Consider the following 14,080-nt stretch of genomic DNA (forward strand, 5'->3'; position numbering starts at 1 on the left):
AGCGAAGTCTTACAACTTTGAATGTTATAATATCGAACCCAGTAGAGCGAAACACCAGAAAACCGAACAGTCAGAATAGTGAATTTTTTCCCAGGAAAAAAATATGCTGCTCCGACAAACATACACACAACACAAGCACACCAAAATATATAATACACACACTACGCACACACACATGCACACACACACACACACACACACACACACACACACACACACACACACACACACACACACACACACACACACACACACTTCACAAAACCTACACTAAACCATACATACACCACTAGCTATCCACTTACCATAACCCACCCCTAACCCTAAGGTCTATCACTATTGCACACTCACCTTACCCGCTGCCTAACTCTAACTCACCTATCCCACCCTAACCCTCACGTCCACACAATAGCACACTTACTTGACCCGAGACCTAACCCTAACTCACCTAACCCGCGCCCAATCTCACACACTCACCTTTGTTCGCACACTTACCTTAACTCGGTCTGTAACCTTCGCTCCACAGTCGAGGAAATAGCAAAGCTGCAGAAATGGCCCACCAAATACTTTCCCTAAGAAAGTATTCGGTGTTCTGCAGCTTTGCTATTTCCAGTGTTCGCTCTACTGGGTTTGATATTATAGCATTCGAAGTTGTAAGACTTCAGTGTTATAATATAGATCCAAATTATCATGGGCATGATAAATAATGACATAAAAAACCCTCCATACACTGGACCCAACCCAATTTGGTTTCAGCAAGGGTACTCTTAGTAGCCTCCTATGATCCTATGGCAGCCTCACTCTCTCAAAATACCACAGTCTGTGAGCAGGGCAAACTTCCACAGCACTATACCAATCAACAGTAAAATGCCTTACACTGAGACTATTAAAAAATCCGTGTCAAAGCCAATTAGATTCAGGAAGACTAGGTCTCAGTTAAAATCTAACATCATACATGGTCTGAAACACTTATGACAAAGAGTCACCAGAATTACCGAAGCAATGGATGAGGGCAAAATGGTTTGCACTGCATACCGTGACCTGGCCAAGGCATTTGACACAACCCCCCACTCAGGCATTGTTGATAAACTTAAGAGTTTAGGTACAAACCCTTATGCCATGTGGTGGGTAGCCAGGAAGTTAGAATTGGGGAGTCCACTTCTACAAAGAGGCCAGTCACAAGCAGAGTCCCTCAGGCATCAGTCCTTGGACTGCTCCTTTTTGGCATTTATTTCTCGGAAAGTCAAGGTCAATGTAAATGGCCTCTGGCTGACTAAATTTGCAGATGATTGCAAATTAGAGCTGCCATTGAATCACCCACCAATCCAAATGTTCTTCAGGAAGTGCTGACACAGATAAAAAAATTGTGCCAGAGCCATGGACTAAAACTAAATACCAAGAAATGCAAAACATTATCCTTCAGGAAGTCATTCTCCCCTGGTAACTATCATATTAACAATGCACCCCTAAGAGCTGACCCAGTAGCCAGGGACTTAGGGGCAGACATAGACAGTAATCTAGCCTTTGACCATCACTTGTCTATAGTACAGAGGGAATCATTCTATGCTGTGCAACTTATAAACAAAGGTATGGCATCTAGGTCCAAGGAAGTCATTGTAGCACTGTATTCAGCATTCATTAGACATGTCATTGAGTACAATGCCCCCTTTGGTATATACCTAACCAGGCATATCCAACAATGGTAACATCCACAGAGGTTCCTCTTGAAAAGAATACAGGGTGTAAGTAATATGTCCTATGCAGACCGCCTCAAGGCCCTATTCCTGAATTCTGTCTCTTACAGGCTTGTGAGGGGAGATTTATACCTGGCTTTCAAGGCATTGTCAGACCCCACCCTGGTGGATCTCCTGCATATCCACAAAACAAATTGCACCATAAATCAACATTCTAAAGACTTAAATCTTTCCTGTAATTTAAATAGCACCTGTTAGAGGGAAATACATTTATCCCAGAGACTACCCCTTCTCTGCAACAATCCCCTCATCCATGTGCAGCAGAGTTCCTCCCTAATCCAATTAAAATGTAACTTGGATAGCTGCATGGGGAACTGGATGGGGAACAGGAAGTTCATCCTTGCTTTGGCTATGTCTCCAATGGACACAAGCAGCCTGTAGTCTCCCAAATCCCTGCTTGTAAATGTTTCACCTCCCAAGCTCCTGCTTACATTTATAAAGGGTATCAGAATTTGTCAGATATTTGGGATGCATGGCTAGACTTAAAAAGCCCTTGTGGTCATTAACTTAGTAAACATCTATGAACCTATGAACACCAGATATGACATGAAAGAAGTATAGGAAATGATTCTGATGCAGGAACTGTATAAGATGGAGAAATAGATGAATGCAGGATATAATTAGGGTTGCCAGCTGTCCGGTTTTTGACCGGACTGTCCGGTTTTCTAACAAATTGTCCGGTTACAAATTCCATTCCAAAACCGGACATGTGAAGTCCGGGTTTTTGGTTTTGTTTTTAAATTTTGCGGCGCTGACACTGATGTCATCACGTGCGCGATGATGACATCACATCCCTCAGGGCTACCAGCCTGTCGGAATTGAGCTCAAGGAGCTCACTTCTGGTAGTGTGAGCGGGAACCAGAAGCCAGCATTTAACTTTTCAAACAGGGAAGGGGAATGTAGCGTTTTCAGAATGCAAGCGAGCATCAGACAGCAGTTCGACTTTGGATGTTATTTAACATCATCAAACGGGGAAGGCATAGCAGAGGCCAGCATTGCTATGGCTGTTGATATCCTGGATGGTTTAACTCACAGACATAAGGTACAGTGTTACTGTCTGGTTACTGGCTAGGTATACAATTGTCTACAGATTGATTGCTTTGCTTAGTATAAATGGTATTCCCTTCTGCTTGTTCTAATTCTGGCACTCTTGTAGTCTGTCATTCCCTATTACTATGATTACCCACTCTGTTTTCTGATGCTCTCCTTCCTCGTTGGTTGTTAGTTCTCTCATGATTTGCTCATCTACTTGCTGTAGTCTTTTTCTATGCTTCTCAGTGCCTCTGTATAGTCAGTGTTTCTCTCTCCATGTCCCATTATTCTGGGAATATCCACCTGGATTTGTCCCTTTTTGTCTGCTTAATCAGATGGGAGAGTTATATAGCCTGTTGTTAATTTACCTACATGCTTGCCTTTTCAGTTCTTTCTGGACTAGTTGATCCAGCTCTACATATGCCTTTCTCTCACCTCAGAACTCCCACACTTCCTCTGTATGATTAAACAGCATTTTCCTAACAAATGTCACCAACAGCTAGTAATCATTACAGTAATGGGCAAATGATATTTCAGGGGGCACCCTTCCCCAACACCACTATACTCTCTTACTCTGTAGTAAACTGCAGACAAATAACCTTCTCTCACATTGTTTGACACCAGCCAACCAAAATCTATTTGGTTTCACGTTGCTGTGGTGTTATTTGCATAAGATGTACTTCAGGGCTCCCACCTATTTGTAATTCCCCCCCCCCCCAGATCATTGGACATCTCCACTATAAAATCCAAATTGTTCAGTGGTGTGTCAGATTACAACTTTCGCCTTCAAACGGTTCTTTAGCCACTCCTCAGTGATCCATTTTGGGACACTGGGAACTTTTTTGTACTTCCTCATGTCCTGTCCCTCTAGTTGTTGTTTTAATTGAATTACCTCTGCATCTGCTATCATTTTCTAACCATCATGTAAGGTAGGGCTCTGCTTCTTCATTCTGCTCCACCTTTCCTTTTTTGCTTCCCACACTTTTTTACCTCTGAACTGGAACTTTTTATTTTTTTTTCTCTTATTTTCTACTAAACATGAACACATAGGTTCATAGATTAGTAGTAAGCTAACTGCCCTTGCGAGCCATTTTAAGCCTAGCTAGTATTTCACTGTTTGTACTTTGTTGCATTTTCTTTTCAAAGTCATCTTCATTTCTGTACTGTCTTTTTGAGGCAGTGGTTGAGTGGGCCCTTAAAGGGTCAGTCCCTTACTCTGGATAACAAACATCAAATGAATAAATAAAAGATAACTTACATATGTACATACATGCATTCTTTTTGAGAGTAACACAAGCCATTGCACATGCTAATGTAATTAACAAGCTAAATGTGCTCCAAATTGATCCCTATGTACTTAGAAAGATAGCAAAATGGTTGTGAGACATAATCCAAAGAGTGAAGGTGGCAGTTGCATCCTCAGAGAGCATGTGGGTAACAGATGACCTCTATGACTATAAAATGGGTGTCATCCTCAAACCCCTTTCTGATGGGTAGAAAATGCAACTTTAAGTTACATGTTAATAGCCGGTGCACAGGAAATGAGCTAAAGCTACATTCTGAAAAGTGCAGTATTGTCAAATTTGGTAAACAATCCCTAAACCCAGTTTATATTACAGAAAACACTCCTCTCCTAAGTGACGATGTTCTGACAGGCCATGGAAAATGAGTAAATAATTCCATCTCTTTGATCATCATGCTACATCAGTGGTTAGGAAATCCTTCTCTCTGACACAGCTGATCACAAAGGGCATCTCCTTTATATCCAAAGAAGTCCATATTTCTCTTTATTATGCACTGACCAGGCACATTGTAGAATACACTCCACTCTTTGGGGTGTAACCTACTAGACAGAGACAGTTGGAGAGACCACAGAGATTCCTAACAAAAATAACACAGACCTAAATTCCCTCAGCTACCAAAAGAGCCTGTAGGCTCTGTCCCTGTATCTGGTGCCCTGTAGACTCTTTATGTGGGATTTGTGCCATTATGGATCCTTTAGTCTAAGACCGCTAATATCTCTACAAATTAAACAGCCCAGCATTCATTAGGACCAGAGATCTGAGCCTGCTTTAGAAAATAACCAATTCTTGGTGGAGAGACACATTTGTCACACAATGGTAACCCCTTCACTGCAAGAATCTTTCACTCCAGTTCATGCAATGTGGTACACTATTTTCCTTTGAGACAAACAGATGAATATTTATAAATTCATCCCCAGAATGATTGAGATATTTCTCCTTGGAAAAGTGAGGTGAGGTCGTAAGGTTGAAGTGTGGATATATGGCAAGGCATAAATGGCCACATGGCCTAGTTCCCTTGAATTGTCCATGATACATTCAATGTGTATCACCATGAGTGTCAGTGCCAATCATCAGTACTGCCTCCATGTGTCCTTTTATAGCTACAGTCTTGTATGCTATTGTGGTGTTGCTATTCCAATACTGTACCATTGTGGAGCAGTAGTGTGGCATGTACTGTTGAGTGTCTCTATTCCAACACTGTGCTATTGTGTAGCAATAGTGTGTATTTATGGCAAATGGGGAGAAATTGGCTGAAAGCAGGCATCCGGAACAGAAAAAGAGGGCGTTCCCATCAGCTGATGCAATGGTGATGTCACAAAATGGGTGGGTCATGGATGGGACAGGGGGGTAGGAATGGGTGGAGTTATGGGTGATGCGAGGGACATGACCTTAATCTGGTTTTAGCCACAAAGAAAGCTGGCAACCCTAGATATAATATGGCAGCATTTTTAAAATAGTGGAGAAAGTCTAATGAATAATTGATGCACAGAAATAAAACAAATTAACCATAAATAAAAAAAGTGGGTAACATTGCTGAAAAGAAATAAAGGAGTTAGATGTTAAATAGTCAATAATGGAAGGCGGTTTGACAAATAAAGGAAAATCTGACCAGTTGTGTAACTGACAAGATTCGATGATGTTGCAATGGAAATGCATTTAAAACAACTTTGAATTCCAAATGAATCCTACCCTGCTGAAAGCAAGCAAAAAGTCAAGTCTCCCGGTGTGCTGCATACAGTGACGAAGTTTCCAGTAGATGAGATGTTCCCAGGCAAAGACCAGCAAGCTGAGACCCATAGCCACTAGCAACATGTAGAACACACCAGCCATGTTGTCAATATCCAGTTTACTGCTCATCACTTCGATTTTGTCATTGTGGCAGATTCCAGACAGCCAAAGCCTCTCAAGCATCTCAATCTCATCTGAAAAAAATGAGCATGCATAAAACATTTCAGTTACAGCAGTTAATGGCTATGCACTATATGAATTCATCATACAAACAAAAATACATAGGTCAAGCATTCTATTACCTAAGGTGCAAAAATTTGCTCTTATGCTTATATAAAGCATTTTGTAGAAAAATAAAACCATCAATACAGCCTTAAACAACACTTTCCCTAATGTGCGCAGTGATTGTTCTGTCACCTTTTTACATTGTGTATGTGGCTGCTACACACATTTTAAAGCAAATGCTTTGGATTTCTTTCCTTTTCTTCTTTTGTTTTAATTCTCCTGCTATCATTAACAAGCTTTAGTCACCAATCTGACTTATTGGCAGTGCCATCTGCAATACTACAATATATGCACATACCTCTGTATACTCATAGATTCATGGTTTCAGAGATTGTTACTAGCCTAATGACCTGGGGGTCCATTTTAAGCCTAGCCATTTTGTTCTGAGAGAATAATGATGCCCTGCATCCAAACAGGACATTGAAGGTCACTCATTTATAACCTACCCCTGTCCATAAGGGACATGGGTGCCAGGCCGATGAAAATTTCCTATACACCATCCACTGGTCTAGGTTGCACTTAAATTGGGTAATAGATGAACTCAGCTTCACATGTATGTGAGGTCTGTTCCATTGGAAGGGCAGTCTCTGGGAAGCCTGTTCCATAGGAAGGGCAGTCTCTGGGATACATATCTGTCTCTCCAGAATGTACTGTTTAATACACAAACAAAATTCAGATCTTTCATTTCTGGTACTATTTAATGTACGAATATGCAGGATATTTGTAAGTGTGGGGTTTGCAGATACCTTGTAAGACAGGCATAGATCACCCCTCAGCAATCTATAGGAGACTGAGTAGAGGGAAAGAGCTTTTAGGCACTCCGTGTAAAGCAGGTTTGTTACATCTTGTATTCTTTTTGTAAGGAACCTCTGAGGTCACTCTAGTTGCTGCATTTGCCTGGTCAGGTACATACAGCAATGTAGTCTATGATTAGTCTGAAAAGGGCAAAGTACACTGGGATAATGACCTCTTTGGACCTAGATGCCATACCCTTACTTATAAGTTATGCAGCATAAAGGGATTTCCTCCCCACTGTGGCCACTTGCTAATCCTCCATAGTAATGGCTGTGGGGATTGCGGCTTGCAGTATTTTGTTTGGACAACTGGCTGGTGGGGGGGAAATTTTGAGCTCACCCTGTAAGCCAAAATGTTGGCAATGACCTCTGGATAAGTGTGTGTTTTGCCATTTACAATAAGTTCTGAGTATTGGTGCATATTTCTCTTGAGGTTACAGACATAGCCGTAGAAAGCTTTATGGTTGTCCTCTGCTTGAAAAACTATTGTTTCTATAAATTTCTCTTTTGAAATATTAATTAACCATCTCAGCTGCCTGTTTAGATTGGTCAGGAGTTTTTTAGCATGTTGGGCTTTGTTCCTTCTACGCTTGGCCAAGATTATTTTCTTTTGTTGTATAAATGATTGATATTGAGATTCCACCACAGTGGTTTGTCATTTGAGTTTGTCTTATGCTTGCTCTATACAGCAAACAATATGGCTGTACAGGGATTTTGTAAATATCTCAGCATTTGCTATGGTGTTTATTGGGTTGGGGTGCTTGGATTTAGCCAAGACATCAATTAGCAGAGAGAGTGGTTAGATTTGGAATAGTTCTTAAAGAGTTTTGGCCTTGCTGGGTCCCTAGATTTAGTATTTATTTCAAGAAATATTTCCTTGTGGTCAGATCTAATGAGTGAAGACATTAAATTGTGTGAGGAACATTGTTCTTCCATATTTGTGAGTACAAGGCCAAGGATGTTTGTACCCATTGTAGGAGAAAAGACCAACTATTGATATTAATGAAGTTTAGGAATTGCTGGGTTTGTGCATTAGTAGTGGTGTAGGATTCTCAATCTCTAGAGGGGTAGTTGAAATACCTCATGAAGATTGTATTGGGTTGAATGTTGAGGGGCTCTAGTACATTGAGAAAGGTTGAATGGGTTTCCTGGGACATGGTGGGGGACCTATAAGTTGCAAGGATATGGTACAAGACCTTGTTTACAGTGAACTGCACATGTATGAGATCCAGGGGTCATACACTTTAACTAGTATGGATGTGAGGTTCTCTCCTGTGCAGTAGCTGGTTTAAAGGTGTGGAAGGCATTATAACTTTGCACTGCTGGGGTACTCTTCATGACTTTAAACCATGTCTCCTTTACTACACAGATACCTACACTCTCCAGGGAGAGGAAGACTTGCAAGAAGTAGAGTTTCATGTTAAGACTTCTAGCATAGAGCAGTACTACCTTCAGATATTCCTTCATAGGTTCAGTTAAGTTGGGAGATTTATCGGTTGGCATTTCCTAAAAAAGGCACTATGGGGTGGAAAAGGTCTTTGTCAATATCTGAAAGTATAGAGGGAATAAGTGAAGACCATCCCTGGCAAAACAGAGTGGTCTGTCACCCATGTCCTCCCAGGCTATCAAATATTGTACCCCCTTGAATTGACACCAGAAGCTAAGTCAGTTGTTAAAATCAGTCATTTTCTACTGGTAATGTGGCTTCCTTGGAGAAGGTAGTGCACTGCCCAGTGCTAGGGTCACACCTGCTCGAGACACATAATCAGTGAACTTGATCATGTCTCACTTCATACAGTCAGGGGAGGTATGTCTCGGGTCATTAACACCCACACGGACTATGGCAGGGCTATACCGGCACCTGTGGTTCAATGACCTGATTGCCTGTGTGACTTGATGGATCTTAGCCCCAGAAAGGCAGATAACCGTGTCTCTCTCCTTACTCAGTCTGGTAAGGGTACATCAGTGTGCCTTACTATAGAATCACCGGTGACCAGAAAATTTGGCTGTGCACTGGTTTGCTTAAGTTTCTTAACTATAGAGACATTGGCTACAGTATTATTATGTGTAGCTGTGGATGCTGTTATAATGGAGTGTTTAAGTGATGGCTGGGGACCCTTTTTTGATGTTCCTGTGCAGGAGGTCATATTGCTTTAGAAGGCTATCTGTAAGTGCTTCAGCATATGTAGTTTTATGTGTAGGGTCTTTATGCTGTGCTGTAGGCATGGTGCAAGTGTCACTGGCAACCTCTACAGGAACAGTTTTGTTTATATGAGAGAGTTTTGCCTCCAGCATTAAACTATCCCAGCTAAACTGTAATGTACTCCTTTTTTGGGGCTTTTGTCTTCTTCTTCTTACCCAGTAAGGAAGATGCATGTATTTGCCTTTTCCCAGATGGAACTCCATTTCTGAGACTGCCTGAAGCCTTCTTCTGGAATGGATGAGTCTGTATATGTGATCTCTACCATTTCTCTCTGGGCTCCAGCACCCAAGACATTAAGAGAACATATAGCTTCTGGGCTGCATTCAAGGCCAAAACATCTACGGTGTGGAGTCAGTTAATTACTTTGTAATTTTACATTTCCTCAAGTAACTCAGTCCATACAACAGTGATCCATTTAGGAGATAATAGCCTGTTTTCTCTGTATAACATATTATATCCTCCTACATATCAGTGCACATTTAATGCAATTGCCAGTCATTGTTCGTATACTTTTTAAATATTTACATATTAATATAACCTACGACATTGTGTTATTATTTCCTATGGGTGCAGTCATTTCTTCTGACACAATTAAGATATGAAGCATTATCAAGGATAGCACCATCAGTTCTGTACAATATTATTTTGCTTGACAAGAGAAACTATACACACAACTTAAAGGTAGTCTTAACAGTGTGATTGATGTTTTAGTATCTGTTCTTCTTTTGTATCCAATCTAGAGCTTTAATTATGTTTTTTTCTTTACTTTATGTGTCTGTTAACTGGTCAGAGTCACACTGCATACAAATACAAGAGGAAAGAATCAAACCCTGTAATGCTGCATAAATCAGCTTATAAGAAGCTCAGAGCTTTAATTCTCTATATTAAAAGTCAGACCCAGCCTAGATATGATGCAGTCCAGGTGTGATGAAATGTTATTTTAAATATGGCTACCAGTGACTAAATCTGTATTGTCTACTGTCTCTGACTTTGCCCTACTTTGTACTATGCCCTTTTTATACTAAATGCATGATCCCTACCCCAGTGAACAACATAAAAAAATTACAAACAATCTGCTTAAACCTACCATCCAGTCACTCCAGTGGAAATGGTGCTCATTATTTTAAACAACCTACTATCTGTCAGTGCAGTGCCTTCACTTCTGATGTTCATATCATCTGACTATATCTATCATTTTCTTATTCTAGTCATCTTCTGTGTATATTGTTCTGTATATTAGGTTATAATAAGCCATTCATGTAGGGCTTCCTGCTGTGAGTTACCATGCATCAATAAACTCTGCCAAGTGGCCAACAAGCTTTAGAAATGTGAACTCTTGACTTTCTGTTGTCAAACTGTACTCTTTCCCATTTCACTCACTAACCTTTATTTGCTTACTTGTTTGTTTGTTTGTTTGTTTGTTTGTTTGTTTGTTTGTTTGTTTGTTTAGTTAGATACTTAAATAGTTAGTTATATATGTTGACCTGGAATAATGCAACTGATTTAAAATTTCGTTTTCAGCAGATACCTAGGAAGAAAAGCTCCACAGTTACACAACTGAGCTAACAATCAACTGTAATTAGGACTGTACATAGAGATCCATGCGATATAACAAAAATAAACAGAATATATTACTGTGCTGCTAAATTAATAACTGATAAAGTTCTATCACAGGAACACAAGGTAGTGAGGGAATAGAGGGGGCAAAAGCAAATACCATCATGGAAATATCGACTAGAGAAAACTATAAAGCAGCTAAGTCAAGAAGTGCCATTGTTAGAAGATTATAGAAGAGGGAATAGACCAACAAAAATACTAAGAAAGATAGATGTGATAAAAGCAATGCACAGTATTAGAACAGACCAGTATCTATTATGTACTATTGGAGATAACAAACTAAAAATTTCGAAACAGGCAGAAATACTTAGAAGACACAAAGATAAATATAAGGAAAAAACACAAAATGAGCAATTTATTGATGACCCAAAAAAGTTTTATAGAGAATTGGGAAATAAGGTAAAAGGAATTGAAAGACTGCCAAAAAGAGGAAGTAGATACATTTTGGAGAACTATCTATGATGATCCTGTGGAACATAGCAAAGATGCTAAATGGATAGAAGTAAAAGAAAGAATACGAAGTTTAAAGGTACAGGATATGAAATGGGATGAAATAACAGCCAGAGAGATTGAAACAAAGTTGAGAAAAGCCTCTAACTGGAAATACCCATGCCCAGATGCAGTACCTAACTTTTGGCTTAAAGTATTAACTTCTTTGCATGAGGATTTAGCCATGAGTAAGAACTATTTATATGCGAATCCCAAACACACACCACACTGGTTAACAACAGGAAAAACAATGCTCTTACTTAAAAGTGAACCTGCAAGGTACGCTAAAAATTATAGACCAATAACTTGTCTTCCAACAACGTATAAACTATACATGGGAATTGACGCCGACAGAGTTTATAGTCATTTAGAAGAAAACTCAATTATGGCAGTAGAACAAAAGGGCAATAAAAGAAAGTCATATGGAACAAAGGATCATTTGTTGTTAAACAAAGTTATAGTGGATAACTGTAAGAAGGGGAAGAATCTAAGTATGGCATGGATTGACTACAAAAAAGCATTTGATGGTATCCCACACTCATGGATAAAAAAATGCTTAAAAATGTTAAGCTACACCTTACACTGATTGATTACATTGCAGTAACCATGAAACAACATCAGACCACTTTGCAATTAAGCCATGATAAAGGACAGATTATTATCCCAGGAATAAAAATTCAAAGGGGGATATTCCAAGGTGACTCTCTGTCACTGTTGCTATTCTGCCTTGCCATTAATCCATTAAGAATTTTACTTAACAGCTTAGGCCATGGCTACAATTTGGATTCTAGAAAACAACAAAGTCTAATGACTTATCTTCTCTTTGTCGATGTATTAAAACTGTATAGCTCATCAGATGAGGAACTGAAAGGACAGCTGCAGGTTGTCAAACTTTTTCAGATGATACTGGAATGTCATTTGATCTTGATAAATGTGCAAAAGCAACTTTTAAAAAAGGAAAACTGCAGCACCAGGAAAACATCAGTTTGGGACAAGAATGTGATATAAAACAACTTGAGCAAGAGGGAGTGGATAAAATTGATGAAGGATCAGCAATACAACATGAAAAATGCAAATAAAACTCAGTAAGGAGTACTTTAGAAGACTTTAATCCTGAAAACTGCATTGACATCTAGGAACAAGATCCAAACCATAAATCAATTTGCTCTTCCTGTTCTAACTTATAGTTTTGGAGTGACTGACTGGCCCCACAAAGTGTTGGATAGACTGGATATTAAAACAAGAAGGATGCTTCATGCTCACCAAATGATTTATAAAAATCAGTGCACACCAAGATTATATATTCCCCGTTCCAAAGGTGGGATGGGCCTCCTTGAAATTCATTACGTGTACAAATCTGGAATCGTGGGACTCCACACATATTTGCTCACCTCACAAGACCCAAAAATAGTGAATGTTTTGAAACTTGAGGAGAATAAAGCTAAGATTATATCTCTGATTAATTTAGCAGAAGAATATTGACGTCAAGCAGGAATGGAAATCAAACCAGAAGTAGATAAAAACCAGCTAGCAACTGAATGTGTTAAAAAACAAAAGAAAGAATATAAGGTGAAGGACCAGATAAGAAGGCAATATGTGTGAAAAAAACATAAATATAGTTGAAAGTATAGAAAACTTCTGGAAGAGCCTCATGTTGATCAAGAATGGATGCAGGAATGGTTAAGGAGAGGTGAATTCACATCAAGAAATGAAAGGTTAATATTGGCAGCCCAAGATAGTGGGCTACATACACATTGGTTTACAAATTCCATTGAAAATGTGGGAGAAACATATGTAGGTTTTGGAAAAACAAATTGGAAATGGTCACACACCTTGTTGCTGGCTGCAACGCACTAATGGCAGAGGGACTGTATACATAAAGGCATAATAATGTGGCAAGACTGTTACACTGGAGATTGTGCAAACATTATGGCATTGAAGTGGCTGAAAAACACTGCAAACATGAGCCACAAAGAATCATGGAAAATGATGACATTTATATCATGTGGGATCACCCAATACCAACAGTTCAAAAGATAGATGCTAGAAAACCAGACACAGTGGTCCAAAAAAAAGAAGACAAAAGTAGCATTGATCATTGAAATCTCCACACCTAGTGACTACAGTGTTTTGCATGCAGAGAGACACAAAGTCATTAAATACCTCGATCTGCAGACAGAAACAAGAGTCATGTGGAAGAAAGATACCCACACGTTTCCAATAGTAGTAGAAGCAACTGGTCTTATAAAAAAGACTTCACAATCATATTTAGATATGTTACCAATTCATGTAACACCGTATGAATTGCAGAAGAAGTCATTACTGGGCCCATTTTGGGTGCTGTGAAGAGCACTTTTCAAAGAGTGAAACAATTCTAATTTCATGAACTTTAATCATACTTTGACTTAGGAATGCGGTTCATTCTGGTCATTGTATTAGAAACCCAAGAGACTTGGAGAAATTAAAAATGGCATACTAGTATTTCAGCTGCATGGCTTCTAAATGTTTACAACCTTTTACTTTCTATGTCTTTATAGGTCTATTTTGTCCAATAAAACCAAAAACCACTAACTATAGACATGTGCGTTTCAGCCTTCTTTTTTAGATCTTGCTAGTACACCATAACAGGGTTGCTTATGTACACCATAGAAACAAAGAGCTTAAAAATCACGTTTAATGTCCATAAACATTAAGACACCTGCAAAATATCCTAAATATCATCCAACAAATGAGTAAAGGGCACACAGACAAATCAATCAATTAAAAATTGCAAGAAAGACTTATCCAAAGTAGCATCTTCAACATGTAATACCTTAATTCTCCCATGGTGGAATATATACAAGTGACCCCTTCAGGACATACTAGTGTTTCAGC

The 14,080-nt window shown here is 39.3% G+C and overlaps 1 protein-coding gene across 1 annotated transcript in view; it reads right to left on the reverse strand.

Moving 5' to 3' along the window:
- LOC122815911 (glutamate receptor ionotropic, NMDA 2D-like) overlaps positions 1–14,080 on the reverse strand; it is a 1,415,655-nt gene that overhangs the window by 44,892 nt on the left and 1,356,683 nt on the right. Inside the window, 1 exon segment of the mRNA XM_044088769.1 lies at positions 5,780–6,012. Coding sequence (XP_043944704.1) covers positions 5,780–6,012 — 233 coding nt within the window.

The sequence above is a fragment of the Protopterus annectens genome, chromosome 1.part1 (assembly GCF_019279795.1).
Source record: "Protopterus annectens isolate FY-2018-M chromosome 1.part1, PAN1.0, whole genome shotgun sequence".
Classification (NCBI taxonomy): domain Eukaryota; kingdom Metazoa; phylum Chordata; order Ceratodontiformes; family Protopteridae; genus Protopterus; species Protopterus annectens.